The following is a 15356-nucleotide window of genomic DNA, read 5'->3' as shown; positions in this document are numbered from 1 at the left end:
AATATAAGAAATCCACATTTGTGAGCACCTAACAACATAGTTCAAATGTCAATAAAAGCTTGACAGGGGCGCCTGGGTGGCTTAGTCGGTTGGGTGTCCGACTTTCGCTTAGGTCATGATCTCGCGGTTTGTGGGTTCAAGCCCCGCGTCGGGCTCTGTGCTGACTGCTGGCTCAGAGCCTGGAGCCTGTTTCAATCTGTGACTCCCTCTCTCTCTGACCCTCCCCTGCTCATGCTGTCTCTCTCTCTCTCTCCTAGAAATAAATAAAACATTTAAATAAAATAAAATAAAATAAAAGCTTGACAGACCAAGAGGAAATTGACAAATCCACTGTCATTTTTTAAAATCTTGGAGCACCTGGATGGCTCAGTGAGTTAGGTGTCCGACTTCAGCTCAGGTCATGATCTCACAGTTTGTGAGTTTGAGCCCCGCATCTGGCTCTGTGCTGACAGCTCAGAGCCTAGAGCCTGCTTTGGATTGTGTCTCCTTCTCTCTGTGTCCCTCCTCGACTTATAATCTGTCTCTCAAAAATAAATAAATGTTAAAAAAATTTTTTTAAATAAAATCTCATATTTTTAAAGTATCTATCAGATATCCATATCTGGTAGATCAAACAGTCCAGAAATCAGAGTATGGAAAAAAATGAACATACATTTAAAAAACTTGAACTATATAGAATTATTGAATCACTATAATGTATATCCAAAACTAATATAACACTATATATGTTAGCTCTACTGGAATTTAAAAAATTTTAAAGTGATCTGACAGCAAGTGCAGCCTTTAAATATTTATACTAACTTATGTCTTTAAAAAAAACCCATTAATTATTCACTCTATTTAAGAAAATAAGCTTGAGCTGCTAGCAAACATACATAAGCACAGTCAAAAGTGTTTTCTAATCAAAAATTAGAAAATATAAATTGCTTTCCAGGCTTTTGTGGAAATCTATAAAAATTAAACATATACTAGGACACAAAGCAAGTTTCAACAAAGTTCACAGCATGAGTATAAACATGAACTCAATACTGTAGAAACTAATCACATGAGGTTGTTTAAATTATTTAAAATTAAATGAAAGTAAGTATTTGGTCCTTATTCTCACTAGTCATACTTCAATCCTTTACAAGATATATATGGCTAGTGGCTACCATACTGGACACTATAGATAGAGAACATTTTTATGACCATTGATTGTAGTACTGCTATATGATATTAACTAGAGTAAAATTAAGTATCACACAGTAACAAAATTTAGAAAAATCCATACTTTCTTTCTTTGTTTTTTTAAGATTTTATTTTTAAGTAATCTTTACACCCAGCATAGGCTTGAACCCATGACCCTGAGAGCAAGAGTTGCACGCTCCACTGAATGAGCCAGCCAGGTGCCCTGAAAATCCATGCTTTCTGTATATTTATAAATAAAGGTATGATTTATTGTAGACATTTAAATGAAATGAAAATTAATAAATGAAAATTAATCTACTGCATATCAACATACAAGAAGACAAGCTGAAAATTAATAAGCTCAGTATTCAACTTTTTAAGTTAAAAAGAGAATATAAAATGAAATCAAAGAAAGTACAAAAATAATAGAAATGCACATAAATTAAGTAAATATAAAAGAAATAAAAGAGGAGAAGTTAAACAATAAAAGATATAAGAAGGAAAACACAAATAAAATTAAGCAGAGAAAATAACAGGTAATTAAGAACAATCTAATGCTAAGCTGATGAAATGGACAGATTCCAAGAAAAATATAAATTACTAAAACTGACTCAAGAAGAAATAAAAAGCTTTAATTGTTCCAAAACCCATACTGAAGTTAAATCAATAGTTCAAAATCTTGGGACACCTGGGTGGCTCAGTTAAGCTTCTGACTCTTGGTTTCAGCTCAGGTCACAATCTCATGGTTTCATGAGTTTGAGTCCCATGGCAGGCTCTGCACTGATAGTGTGGAAACTGCTCTGGATTCTCTCTCTCTCTCTCTCTCTCTCTCTCTCTCTCCCTCTCTCTGTCCCTCCCCTACTCATCCAGTCTCTCTCTATAAAAATAAGTAAGTAAAATTTTAAAAAATAGTTCAAAATTTTACTATAAAGAAAACAGCAGGTTTAATAAACAGGTTTTCCCAAACTGGATTAATCTAATCTCACATAAACTCTTGTAGAGAACAGGAGGAAAAAAAAAAAAAAGAAAGAAGAAAGAAACATCTTCCACTCATTTTATAAAGTTAATATAAACTTGATATATTGAAAGTCAAAGTAAATATGAAAAGGGAATATTAATTGTAAGCAATTTTTTTCTAATTTAGAAATTAGAAAATTTAGCAATGTATTTAAAAGGGTAATACAGTAAGCCTTGGCTTATTCTAGGAAGGCAGGATCACTTCAACACAGAAGATACTTTAATTAAACACGGGAAAAAATTAAAGCATAATACCCATATGATTATTTCAAAAATACAGAAAATGCATTCATTATAATTCCATATCCAGTGATGATTTAAAAAAAACTTCTATCCTGGAAAAAGGAGAACATTTTTATTCTAAGTTAAGAAAAAGACTTAAAAGATAAAGACTAAGAAGGAATGAATAAAGCTGCCATTATTGTAGATGATATGCTTTCTTACATAGAAAATTCTACAGAATCAAAAGACCGTTCATTAAAACTAATAAGGGGCATCTGGCTGGCTTATTTGGTTAAACATCCAACTCTTGATTTTGGCTCAGGTCATGATCTCATGGTTGTAGGAGAGAGCCCATGTTGGACTCTGTGCTGGGTGTGGAGCCTATTTGGCATTCTCTCTCTTTCTCTCTCTGCCCCTTCCCAACTCTAACACACGCACTCTCTCACACAAATATTAATAAGAGTTTTGCAAGGTTGCTAGATATAAGATAAATGTGTAAAAATCAATTGCATTTTTATTAATAGCCAATAAAAAATATAACGGAAAAATCACAGCAACCAAAAAATATAAAGGCCAACCTTTCAAGGAGAGCTTTTAAACTACTGAAAGACACGAAGAAACAAAATCTAAATAAATGAAGGAATATACTATGTACGTGTATAGAAATATTCAGTACAGTAAAAATCTTGAGTCTATCAAATGAATCTACAAAAAGGATATACTTTTAATTTAAAAGATCCCAACTGGGCTTTCTAAAGCACTTGAAAACCTGACTCTAAAATTTTTATACAAAAGCAAAAGCCGAGAATAAAGAATAGTTCAAAACACCAATAAATAAGAACACAATGAAAACCAATCTGCTCTACCACATGAAGACACTGTGAAACTATAGCAATTAAAACTGTGTTACTGACACAGGGACAGACAAATAGCACTGGAGTACAAGCAGCAGCACAGGAACAGACCCACACATATTCAGGAGTAATATCTGACCATACAGTTTGGAGATCAATGGGGAAAAGGTGGATTATTCAATAATGAGTCTGGGACACTTATATCCATATGGGGAAAAAAGTCAAAGAGATTTCTATATCACACTACCCCTAAAAATAAAATCCAAACAGTTCTAGAGCTTAAAATGAAGTTGGAAAGGCTGCAGAGTAGGAAGCACCAGAAATCTGTCTCCCTAGCAGGACAACAATTACACGACAGAATCTGACTGACAGAACTACTGGAACTCTGGAAGGCTTACAACTTCTGGCAGAAGGCATGAACGGTTAAGTTGTAGTTCATTTTAGTCAATTTCACATCTTAACTCAGCAGTGGCTACTGATCCTCCCTCCTCAGCCCTATGGCAGGCAGTTAATGCACGTTACACACAGCTTGCAGAAGTCAGGGTAGTCAGTAAGGACCCTGTCCTCCAAAATTTGGCGATTTGTGTACCAACTGCTGATTGCTGCTTCTTTTCACAAAGGTGCAGATGCAGAGTTGTGTTCTCTCCCAGTGCTGACTGCCCCTTCCTTCTAGATGAAGTAACTTCCAGGAGATTTAATGGGCCAGCTCCTTTTCTGGGGGGGGTAAGTCTGAGAGGCAGTGATAGAGGTGGGGGAGGGAGAAGGGGAGGAGAGGGGAAGAGGGGGAGAGGGGGAGAGGGAGAGAGGGGAGAGGGAGAGAGGGAGAGAGGGAGACAGGGAGACAGGGAGAGAGGGAGAGAGGGAGAGGGAGAGGGAGAGAGAGAGAGAGAGAGAGAGAGAATTAAGCAGGCTCCATGCTTAGTGCGGAGCCTGACATGGGGCTTGATCCCATGACCTTGGGATCAAGACCTGAGCCAAAACATGAGTCAGATGCTCAGCTGACTGAGCAATTCAGGTGCCCCAAGGACTAGTCCTTTTTTTACTTCTTCAATTTTCACTTTTTCCTCTTTGGGGAGCCAGCCATTAAAGATTAGGATATTGAAAAGTAACTGCATATACAGTGAAAATAAAAAAACTTACCACACATGCCCAGGGAATGGCACAGGCTCAAAAAAGACCCGAGAATGTCTTAAGTTTATACCTCAGGTTGTTCTGCAGCATAAAGACATCCTATAATGCTGCAAACAAACTAACAAAAAAAATCCCAAACCTAGAAAACCCTGGGGGAAGGAAAAGAATTTGACTTTCTTTTCTTTTTTTTCATAGTGCTTGCTATTTATTGAAAAGAATGTAAATGTTTTTCCAGGTGGTACTGAGGAGATGGGCTGAGTACATGTTTTTGTTTGTTTGTTTTATTTTTAGTATTTTTGTCCAAATGCACACATCTGTGGGGATGCTGTAGTTTTGAAAGAAAAAGGACAGTTGTGCAAAACTGATGCAGAGGAGAAAAGAAATGTCAACAATTTAGCTGTCAGGCACACTAGGTCCCTACAGCAATCTGGTCGGGCAGGGGAGGATTCTGGGAGTAGACAGGGAACTAACCAAGTTGACAGTAACTTTCCTATTTCTTATCACATTATTAGATTCAAATGTCCAGTCTTCCATAACAAAAATCACAAGGCATACAAAAAAACAAGAGGATATCATCCATTCAAAGGAAAAAAAAAAAAGAATGACTGTATTGGAATTACTGGATCATGTCATATTTCTATTTTTAATTTTTTGAGAAACCTCCATACTGTATTCTACAGTGGCTGCACCATTTTACATTCCCACCAACTGTGAGGCTTCCTTTTTCTCCACATTTTGGCCAACACTTGTTATCTCTTGTCTTTTTTATTCTAGCCATTCTGACAAGTGTAAGGTAATATCTCATTGTGGTTTTGATTTGCATTTCCTAATGATTAGTGATTGAGCATCTTCCATGTGTTTCTTCGGGGGCTAATGCATTTTAAAAAATAACTATTAGTTTATGTTTTGCACACATAATGTATAAAGATGTAATTGTGGGACATCAGTAACTAAAAGGAGTGCAGATAGAGCTAAAAAGGAGCAGAGTTTTTATAGGTTATTGTAATTAAACTGATATAATTTCAAATTAGACTACTATAACTTCAGGATATTAAATGTAATCCTCATGGTAACCACAAAGAAAATAGTTCTAGAATGTCTTAGTTCAGGCTGCTATAACAAAATATCACAGACTGGGTAGTTTATAAACAACAAAATTTAGTTCTCAGTTCTGGATGCTAGAGGACCAGGTCAGAGTGCCAGCATGGTCAGGTGAGGGCCTTCTTCCGAGTCACAGACTCCTCACTGTATCCTGACATGGTGGAAGGGGCTAGGGAACTCTGTGGGGCCTATTTTAAGAGAGGGCTATACATCCCATTCACCTCACTCAGAGGGTTTCACTCTCAAGGTCTAAGCATCCTCCGCTGCCACCACTTCCTGTACTATCACATACGACATGAATTTTGGGGGGATACCAATATTCAAGCCATAGCGTATGCTATAAACAAAACATAAACGATAAGGGAATTAAAATGTTACGCTACAGGAGCATGTGGGTGGCTCAGTCAGTTAAGCATCCAACTCTTGGTTTCTACTAGGTCATGATCTCACGGTTCATGAGATCAAGCCCCACACTGGGATCTGCACTGATAGCACTGAGCCTGCTTGGAATTCTCTCTTTCCCTCTCTCTGTCTCTCTCTGTCTCTCTCTCTCTCCCCCTCCCCCACTCTTCACACAGGTGCACAGGTACATGTGCTCTCTCTTTCTCAAAATAATAAACTTTTAAAGTTACACTACAAAAAAAATTAACTAAATACATGAGACGATAGTAATCAGGAAACAAGGGAGAAAAAGCTTTACTATACATAGAAAAAAACCACAATGAGATCATTTCACATCTATTATGATACCAAATGTGGATGAGGATGTGAAGTGAACAAAATATTTTGTGGAAAAATGCATACTCTAGATTCCATTGACATTAGGTTCTTTAAAATGCATATTTGATATATACATATTGAAAGAGATCAGGAAATGAGAAACACCAAATTTATGAAGGTGTTTATCTTTGGAGAGGGGAGGAGAGGATGCTATTAAGGAAGGGCACATAAGTAGTATAAAAATATTGATAAAGTCATTTTTTTTCAGTTCGGAAGGGGCTTATAGGTTCTCATGATCATGCTATCATTTTCTTCAAAAGTGAACATCTGTGTTTTATATGTTCTTTTGTACACAGATATTTTCATAAAATTCTATGTAAAAGAGGAAGAGCCTCTAAATTAAAAAATATCCCACCTTTTTTTATGACCAAAATTATCTCAGTAGATCATTTTCCTGATGATCACAGGTTCCATTTAGAGTCTAGTCACTGGTTCTAAAGATAATGAAGTCTACAGAGTTTGAAACAGAGCAAAGATATAACTCAGGAGGCATCAGACAAGGTGTAAAGGATAAAAAAAAAATCTATCTTTGGAAAAATGTTATTTGAAAAAAAGATGTAAGGAAGGCAAATTAAATCAGCAAAATGGGATGGGAGAGTCTGTAGGGGAAGTACATGTATGACTCATTAGAAATTTTATTTTGTTTCAGGAGTAGATATATACAGAATGAGGCAAGTGAAAAGGGACGAACGGTCTCATTTTAAAAAAACAGAATACAGCCAAATGGAAAAGAAAGAGCAGGAAATAACTATACTATACTCAAGATCACTTTTAATCTTACCTCAAAAAACAAAAACAGAAACCTAATGCTTTTTCAACACATAGACACTCTCTATACTTACTGCAAATATTCTTTTTCTAAAGCAACAATGTACTGAAAGTTTCTATTACACTGTAGAAAAACCCAATTCCCATGTGAGCTCCCAAGTTTTAAGCAACTGTAATTAACAAAAACAAATTTTAAAGGATGCATTTTTGTTGTTTCTGGTAGTATTTAAACTCTAAGGTCAACACTGAAAGACTGCTTTCTGGGCTACTACCTCTGATAGCCATCTGTATCCTCTATTTTCCACACTACTACACTCTCTGCCTTCTTTTCTAGTCCAAAGTGATCAAGTTTATAGAGCATTGATTTCTTATACAAGCTTAAGCCTAGATGGGCTTGTTGTGGCGCCTTTTTGGCATACTCATACAGTGCCTTGCCTTCATCACGCAGAGTGAGGAAGCAAACAACTCTAAACTTAAACCTTAGATATATAACTTATAAATTATAGGACCTCTGGCACATTCCTCCTGCCTAGTCTCGGATTTCTGATATTCAAATGAGAATAATAATATCGACCTCTGAAGAATGGACTTTTAAATGCTTACATTTATTGAAACTTCTGGTTCAGTGTAGATTTAGGCATAGGTGTTGTGATTCTCAGTTCTACTCACAGACCTGCGTCTCACTTGTAGCTCTGGATATGATCCTCAAATACCACCCCCAATTCTTGGTTAGTAGAGCTGCTTTTTTGCTTTGTAGCTTCCATGGCCCTATTGGAACCTAACAGGTCTCTGACTACTCAGAGAAAAAGATTAGCTGTGATATGGTCCTACAGGGTTCTTCTCTCAATTTTAGGTACCCTGTACAAATTTTGCAAATTCTCTCTTGCCCTTTTCTTGGAATCACTGTATTTTCCAATTCTGAGGAGTCTACCTTTGGCCTTGACTTACTGCTTTCTAACTTGCCTGAAAGATATTTCGCTAGATGATAAGGTCAGGTCATTGTCTTTTTTTTTTTTTTTTTTTTAAAGCTATCATCTGAGTTTTTAAAAGCTGAGCTTTAAAAGCTGTCACATGAGCCTGTTTTCTCTCTATCCTCACACCATGCCCCATTATTTTATAAAACATTCCACAGCATTATGCTATAGAAAATCAATTAGAAGACAACTCTAGGTTTTCCTCTAACTTACTAAATACATGATTTTTGCCAAGTCCTTTAACCTACCTGAGACTCAGTTTTGTTCTTTGCAAAAGAGGGATTACAACTCAGAGGCTAAAGAGCAAAAGCAATAATGCAGGTGATGGGCATTAAGAAGGATACTTGTTAGGATGAGCACAGGGTGCTATAAGTAATGAGTCACTGAATGCTACTCCTGAAACCAATACTGCACTGCATGCTAACTAAAATTTAAAAAAATAATGCAGGTGACTGTGTCTTAAAAACTGTAGCTCTATACAATACAGAAGGTATTGTCAACTCCTACGAGGCAGTGTGGCGTGCTGGTGAAGATAAAAAGAATCTGAAGTCAAACTGCCAGAGTTGGAATCCTGGCTCCATCACTTACCTTTAATACGTAAAATGAGGATTACAGTACCTACTTCATATGATCTTAGCTCAGCGACATTAGCTGTTGATGTTATTACTAAATGCCTACTCAGTGTTAGGTATTATACTAGGTGCTAGTGATAACATGGAATCAGGACAGACATGGCTAATGTCTTTGCCAAAAACCTCTATTTCATACTCCATATTGCTACATTTTTCTTTTCTTTTAAAATTTTTTAATGTTTATTTATTTTTGAGAGAGAGAGAGAGAGAGAGAAGGCGGAAGAGAGAAAGACACAGAATCGGAAGCAGGCTCCAGGCTCCAAGCTGTCAGCACAGACCCTGATGTGGGGCTCAAAGTCACAAACTGCAAGATCATGACCCAAGCTGAAGTCAGACCCTTAACCGACTGAAACACCCAGGCGCCCCTGCTACATTTTTCTAAGTCATTTACATCATATATACTTTATTTCTTAAAGTTTATTTATTATTTATTTTGAAAGAAAGAGACAGAGAGCATGTGCACACAAGTTGGTGGGGGAGAGGGAGAGAGAATCCCAAGCAGGCTCCATGCCATCAGTGTAGAGCCAGAAGTGGAGCTCAAACTCATAAACCTGTGAGATCATGACCTGAACCGAAACCAAGAGTCAGATTCTTAACCGACTAGCCATCCAGGTGCCACATATCATATATACTTTATGGCAAAGAAAAATCTGACTATTAAAGCATTTCCATACAGCATCAAGACTCCACAATTTCAATATTTCTTTCCTGTGAAAATTTCCAGTGAACACATAGTGACTTTAGTATTTCTTTTCCTAATTCATCACTGGAGTTGAGACTCTTGATGACTTCTGGGTAAACTGCCTGGGACATGTTCCCATCAAATATAAATAATCCAGTGCTTGCCAATCACCTGAAATGCTAATTAAAAGGCAGATTCCTAGACCTCATTTCAGCTATTGATTGAAAAACTCTGGCTGATTTGCAATGACATGGATGGAGCTAGAGAGTATAATGCTAAGAGAAATAAGTCAGAGAAAGCCAAATATCCTATGATTTTACTCATGTGGAATTTAAGAAACAAAACAAATGAGAAAAAAAAAAGAGAGAGAGAGAGAGACAAACCAGGAAACAGACTCTTAACTATAGCACAGATTGATGATTACCAGAAGGAGATGGGTAGGGGGATGGGTGAAACAAGTGATGGGGATGAAGGCATGCACTTGTGATGAGCACCCGGTGACGTATGAAAGTGTTGATTCACTATATTGTACACCTGAAATGAATATAACACTGTAAACTATCTGGACTTGAACATTTTTAAATAAAAAAATAATTAAAAAAGAGAAAAACTCTGGCTGGAAGATGTGAAAATATGCATTGTAATAATTTCCCAATGTGATTTTTATGCAAATCCCATTTGAGAAACACACTCCCAAGACAGGAGAAAACCTCTACCATATAAGAAATCTGAAACCAAAGAAAATACTGCAGAATAATGATCCTAAGCTTCACTAAGAAGAATTTTAATCCTCAGAATAAAATTTCACATGCCTGTCTCTTAACAGGGTTGAATCAACAATGCAAAGAGATCAAGACCAAAACTGACTTGAACATCCACACCTTAACTAGACTGTTCAAGAAATTCCTAGTCCAGGGGCGCCTGGGTGGCTCAGTCAGTTGAGAGACTGACTCTTGATTTAGGCTCAGGTCACATACTCACAGTTAGTGAGTTCGAGTCCCACATGGGGCTCTCTGCACTGGCAACTCAGATACTGCCTGGGATTCTCTCTCTCTCTCCCCCTCTCTCTGCCCCTTCTTTGCTGTGTCTCTCAAAATAAATAAACTTTAAAAAAAATTCCTATTTTAAGCCAAGGAAAAGTTAGGGGGACAGTGAAAAAGCTTACTCATAATTTCCTAAGAAGCAAAGAAAACAATGTTATTGCAATAGTCATATTTACTAAAACTGAGGTTTGGTAATCTCAGAAAATGAAACCGCTTTCTTTTAAATTCAGACAACCAGAGACACAGGCCTCCCTGCACCATCTCTCCACACCTACCACAAACCTTGCATACTGGGAGTTAAGGTGGTCCTGTGACCAATCAGGCAAGGAGAAATGCGGTCTTTTGACAATAGTAAGCCCCAAACCCCCAAAAAACAATTACAATTTAAATTTATATCTCCTGGTCCGATGGACAGTTATAGAAGAGATCTCACTGAGACACCTTTAGAGAATCTGGGAGCTCCAAACTTAGGAGTTTAGGATGTGTGTAAACTTTCCAAATAACAAAGCTAATGAATAAAATATTTCTCTACCCACCAAGGAACAGTGGCCTGAGATCTGCTCTGGATCAGATAATAAAAAGCCCTGAAAGGCTTCAGTTCCTTAGATGGTAGTGAGGTTAGCACTGCGACCGGAAGCAAACCGGAGCCGAAGGCAGAAAAAGACGCCCCAGCTGCCCACACTCTCCGTCCTGAACCCAGTCAGGAGCAGCAGAGCGGGGCGGGGCCGCGATTTCTCCTGCATCACTGCGTTCTCTCTTCCCCGCCTGCGTGAGCGCCGCCCACCCACTCGCGGCGTGAACCCACTGGGCCTAGCCTCTCCTTCCCCCTCCCCTCGGCCTGGTGCTGAATCATGAGCCCAATATCTCCAAAAGGTAAAATCAAAGAACAATGCCACCCTTAGGACAGGCTTGAATGGGGTGGCAGATTGGGGTGGAGCAGAGGCTGGAAACCACAACTTTGCTTCCCTTCTTCCCCAATTCCCCACCGAACCCCAAATTAAAACAAGTACTGCGGCGAGGGGGCACTCCCCAGCGGGCGCCCCTTTTCCTGGGTTGCTCAGGTCTGCATCGCTCCCACCGGGCCCGGCGCGCCTCTGCCTCATTGTTCCAGCTTGCCGCCCGCTCGGGCGCCCGCGCCCTGCCAGGCGGAAGGGCTCAAAGCTCCCGGGAAAGGGGCTGGGGGTTAGGGATCCCAACCCCCTCGCCCCCCTCGGCTGGTAACAGTCCCTGCCTACTTAATCGTCTTCCTGCCAACAGATCGCTAAAGCGGAACCACCGAGTCCCGGGGAGGCGACAGGCGGGTGCTGTCCAAATGCTGCGAGGAGGAGGACTGGGGGTGGGGGAGACGCAGGGGGCTCCGGCCTGAGGGAAGCTGCAGCCCTCGCTCCACAGCGCGATTCCGCTTACATGGGTACCACTCGGCCATGGTTTCTCCGGCCCTACAGGGAGCAGCTCGGTCGTGGCCCGTCTCCCAGCCCTTGGCCCTCTCGTCCCCAGAAGCAGAAAGCAGAGGGCCAGTCCCCGCGCAGGCTGCAGAAGTCACCGTATGTTACTCACCCCAACTGTTTCTGTCCCTGCGGTTCTTGGCCATGGTGGTCCGGGGACTGGTGGCGGTGAGGCGCTGTCACTGAGCTGGCTCTTCTCTCGGGCCGCAGGTTGCTGGCGGTGGGAGGCTCCGTGCCCGTGCTGGGCGCAGTTCGCTCAGACTCTGAGGATGTTGCTGTGGCGCTGGTGGGAAGGAGTGGGGAGGAGAAGGGAGGAGAAAGCGGATGAACCGAGCTCAGCATCACAAGCCCGAGTTCACACAAATACCAGCGTCACACCCTCCCTACCTCGGCCCACCCCCAGAGCACGAAGACAGGAACAGACGATGCACTGCAACATTTTCCACGGAAAACACACACAAATAAACAGCACCCCCTCACACACACTCTCAAAGAATTTAGCAGCATTAGCTAGTCATACAAATACACAAACTAATATACTGCATTATTCTGGATGTTCAAAAAGCCATTTCCTTGAACAAATACAAATTAGCACCAATATGTAGGCAACATTTATATAGCCAAAGAAGTTAAAATAATCTGCACTTATCTACCAAGCACCATTTTCCCCTATTTTAAAAACAAGGTCATGTTGGTAAAGAGGGTATCATTCACTTTTTATCTGTATACTGAAAAGGCCTGACTTTTAAAATTAGGATAGCAAAATTTAGATCAAGATTGAGATAAATGAAAGCTGGAAATTAATCATAATCTATAAATGTCTACTAGGCAAAAATGCCCATCATATTTGCAGAGTAAAACTCTAGAGTTATACTGACAAATATTTTAGGTAAAATCATACTACATAGTCTGGGTGAGCCTTGGCAGCCACAAAGGTTGCAGACACTTTTGAATAACAAAGCAAAAGGCAAAGGCACTGATTTCTTCCTCTCTACCTACAAATTCAGCATTCAGTATTCTAGAAGAAGTCCTTTCATGCTATTTGATCCTCAAGATACCATTAACCCATTCCTTACAGTTTTCTTTTGCGTTTGGTTGTTGCCCACACTCTGCAGATCAGTTCTACCTACAAGATTATTGCTACCCTCTTAATTATCAGATCATTGGTCTCTTCACCATAAACAACTCTTCACTCTATGTTCACTCAATGTAATCTACTATTATGGCTTCAGACAGGACCTTCATCCTGATAATTTCAAAATCTGTGCTTCTAGTTTTATGCTCTCTTAAGGAGAGAAAAATCGTCTTATTGGAACCAAATTTATAACTGCCCAATGTCATCTTCACTTTGTTTTCCTACTGACACTTCAAAATCAACATGCCAAAAACCAAACTATCTCACCCACCACTGTTAGATCTTAGGCATTCCAGATTTCAGTTAATGGTTGTAGTGACCTCAGAGCCATGAACACTGTAAACCAAGTTTACATTATAGTTTTAAAAGGGACGACAGGGGCATCTGTATTGATTAAGCACTTGACTCTTGATTTCAGTTCAGGTCATGATCTCACTTAGTGAGATCGAGCCACAATTCAGGCTGCGCTCTGAATGCTTGGGATTCTCTCGCACCCTCCCCACCCCCCAATACTCTCTCAAAACAAATAAGCTTAAAAAATAATAAATGAAGGGGACTGTGTTCAATAGAGTTACATTTCCCAATGTAACAACATAGGAAAACAGGAATTATCTCACCCCTGTATCTACAAGCCAAATTCATGGAATAAAAAGAAGTATATTATGCTTTTCTGGCATGTCTTAATTTTAATTCTCAGCTCAGATTCCAGCCTGATAATTCCTTTTGGGTAAATCTCACTTTAAAAAGTACAGTAGAGTCCACAGACACACACAGAGACACAAAGATACATAAACAAATAAGGAGGAAAAAGTGGAGAGTGACTGCATTTGAGTACAAGGTTCCTTTCTGGGACAATTAAAATGTGTTAAGATGTTTTACAAGACCAGTGCTCTAACCCCTGAGCTATGGAGCCCTCTCCTGTGTTAAGATGTTTTAAATCAATTCTGTACAATTCTGCAGACACTGAATTATACAATTTAAATTGGTGAATTATATGGTATGGTATTACACATCATTTGGCTGCTTTTAAAATGTCAAGGTCAAGTTTCTTTCAAATTGGAAAAAAGGAAGAACAGATATTTGTGTATTAGTACTCTAAAACTCTTCTCATCCTGGCCCCTCTGGGATGTTCCTCCATAAATTACTCCCTCCCTCCTATATCCTCAATGTTTTGTTTTTTTTTTCCTACTGGTTCCCTCACCATGCTCATTTCCCCTGATCTTACAAAAAGAGCTCTCTCAACCTTGCCATTTGCAACAACATGGATGGACTTAAAGAGTATAATGCTAAGTGAAATAAGCCAAGCAGAGAAAGACAAATACCATATGACTCCACTCAGATGTGAAATTTAAGAAAAAACAAATGAACAAAAAATATTAAAAAAAAAAAACAGACTCCAAAACAGAGAACAACTGGTGGTTGCCAGAGGGGAGGGGAGAGGGGAATGAGTGAAATAAATACAGGGGATCAAGAGCACCCTTATCTTGTTGAGCACTGAAAAATGCATAGAACTGTTCAATCATTACATTGTATACCTGAAACTAATATAACAGTGTCTGTTAATTATACTTCAATAAAAATAATAAAATGTAATCTCCTTAAAAAAGAAAAGGGCTCTCTCAATCAGGAGTTTCTCAATAGTTGATGCCACAGCTCACTCCTTCCCTCTATAACTAGCATTCTTGGAAATGTATTCAAATCAGTTAGAATGCTTTTGGCTGTAACTCAAAAGAGCTTAAACCAAAAGGACGTTTACTGTCACATAATTTTTTGAAGGTAAGTTGGTTCTGTGGTGATTAATTCAGCAGCTCAACTTCCTTATTGACATATTAGGATATAGTTTTGGCTGCTGCAGAAAATTACAGTGGCTTAAGACAGATATCCATTTCTCTCTCATATTATCTGAGCATAAACCCTCCACAGCTAATATGATGGCTTTGAAATATCAAGAAACCTAAACTTGGACTTCCGGGCATAATCCAAGATGGCTCTTGCGCATTCACATCCTCATTCCAGCCAAATAGAAGGGAAGAAAGGAAAGAAGGGCATATATCCATTCTAAGGGTACACCCCAGAAGTGACATATATCACCTCTACTCAAATACCATTGACCACTACATATCCTACCTATTTGACAAATACATTATGTGTAAGCGTATCCAACTAAAATTTAGGAGATCTAATACTAATGAAAGAAAGGAGGGCACCTAGCTGGCTCATTTGGAAGAAAATGTGACTCTTGATCTCAGGGTCACGAATTTGAGTCCCATGTTGCATGTAGAGATTACCTAAATAAATATTCTTTTAAAAAAGAAGGGAATGGGAGAATACCAGTAGACTTCACCACAAGGACCAAGGTTGCACTTAACTATCTTTAATGTGAGGACTTATTTTCTAATGTGGGC

At 39.2% G+C, this 15356-nt stretch overlaps 1 protein-coding gene across 2 annotated transcripts in view; it reads right to left on the bottom strand.

Moving 5' to 3' along the window:
• Positions 1 to 15356, bottom strand: part of ATL1 (atlastin GTPase 1) — a 76017-nt gene that overhangs the window by 51999 nt on the left and 8662 nt on the right. For both annotated transcript variants that reach the window (XM_039217338.1, XM_039217337.1), the window contains exon 2: positions 11929 to 12099. In XM_039217338.1, the coding sequence (XP_039073269.1) occupies positions 11929 to 11962 (34 nt within the window). In that variant the 5' untranslated portion in view covers positions 11963 to 12099. The remainder of the gene's footprint in view (positions 1 to 11928; positions 12100 to 15356) is intronic.

This window comes from Hyaena hyaena, unplaced genomic scaffold (assembly GCF_003009895.1).
Source record: "Hyaena hyaena isolate Hyena2069 unplaced genomic scaffold, ASM300989v1 scaffold_683, whole genome shotgun sequence".
Lineage (NCBI taxonomy): Eukaryota > Metazoa > Chordata > Mammalia > Carnivora > Hyaenidae > Hyaena > Hyaena hyaena.
This window is presented reverse-complemented; position numbering and strand designations above follow the sequence as displayed.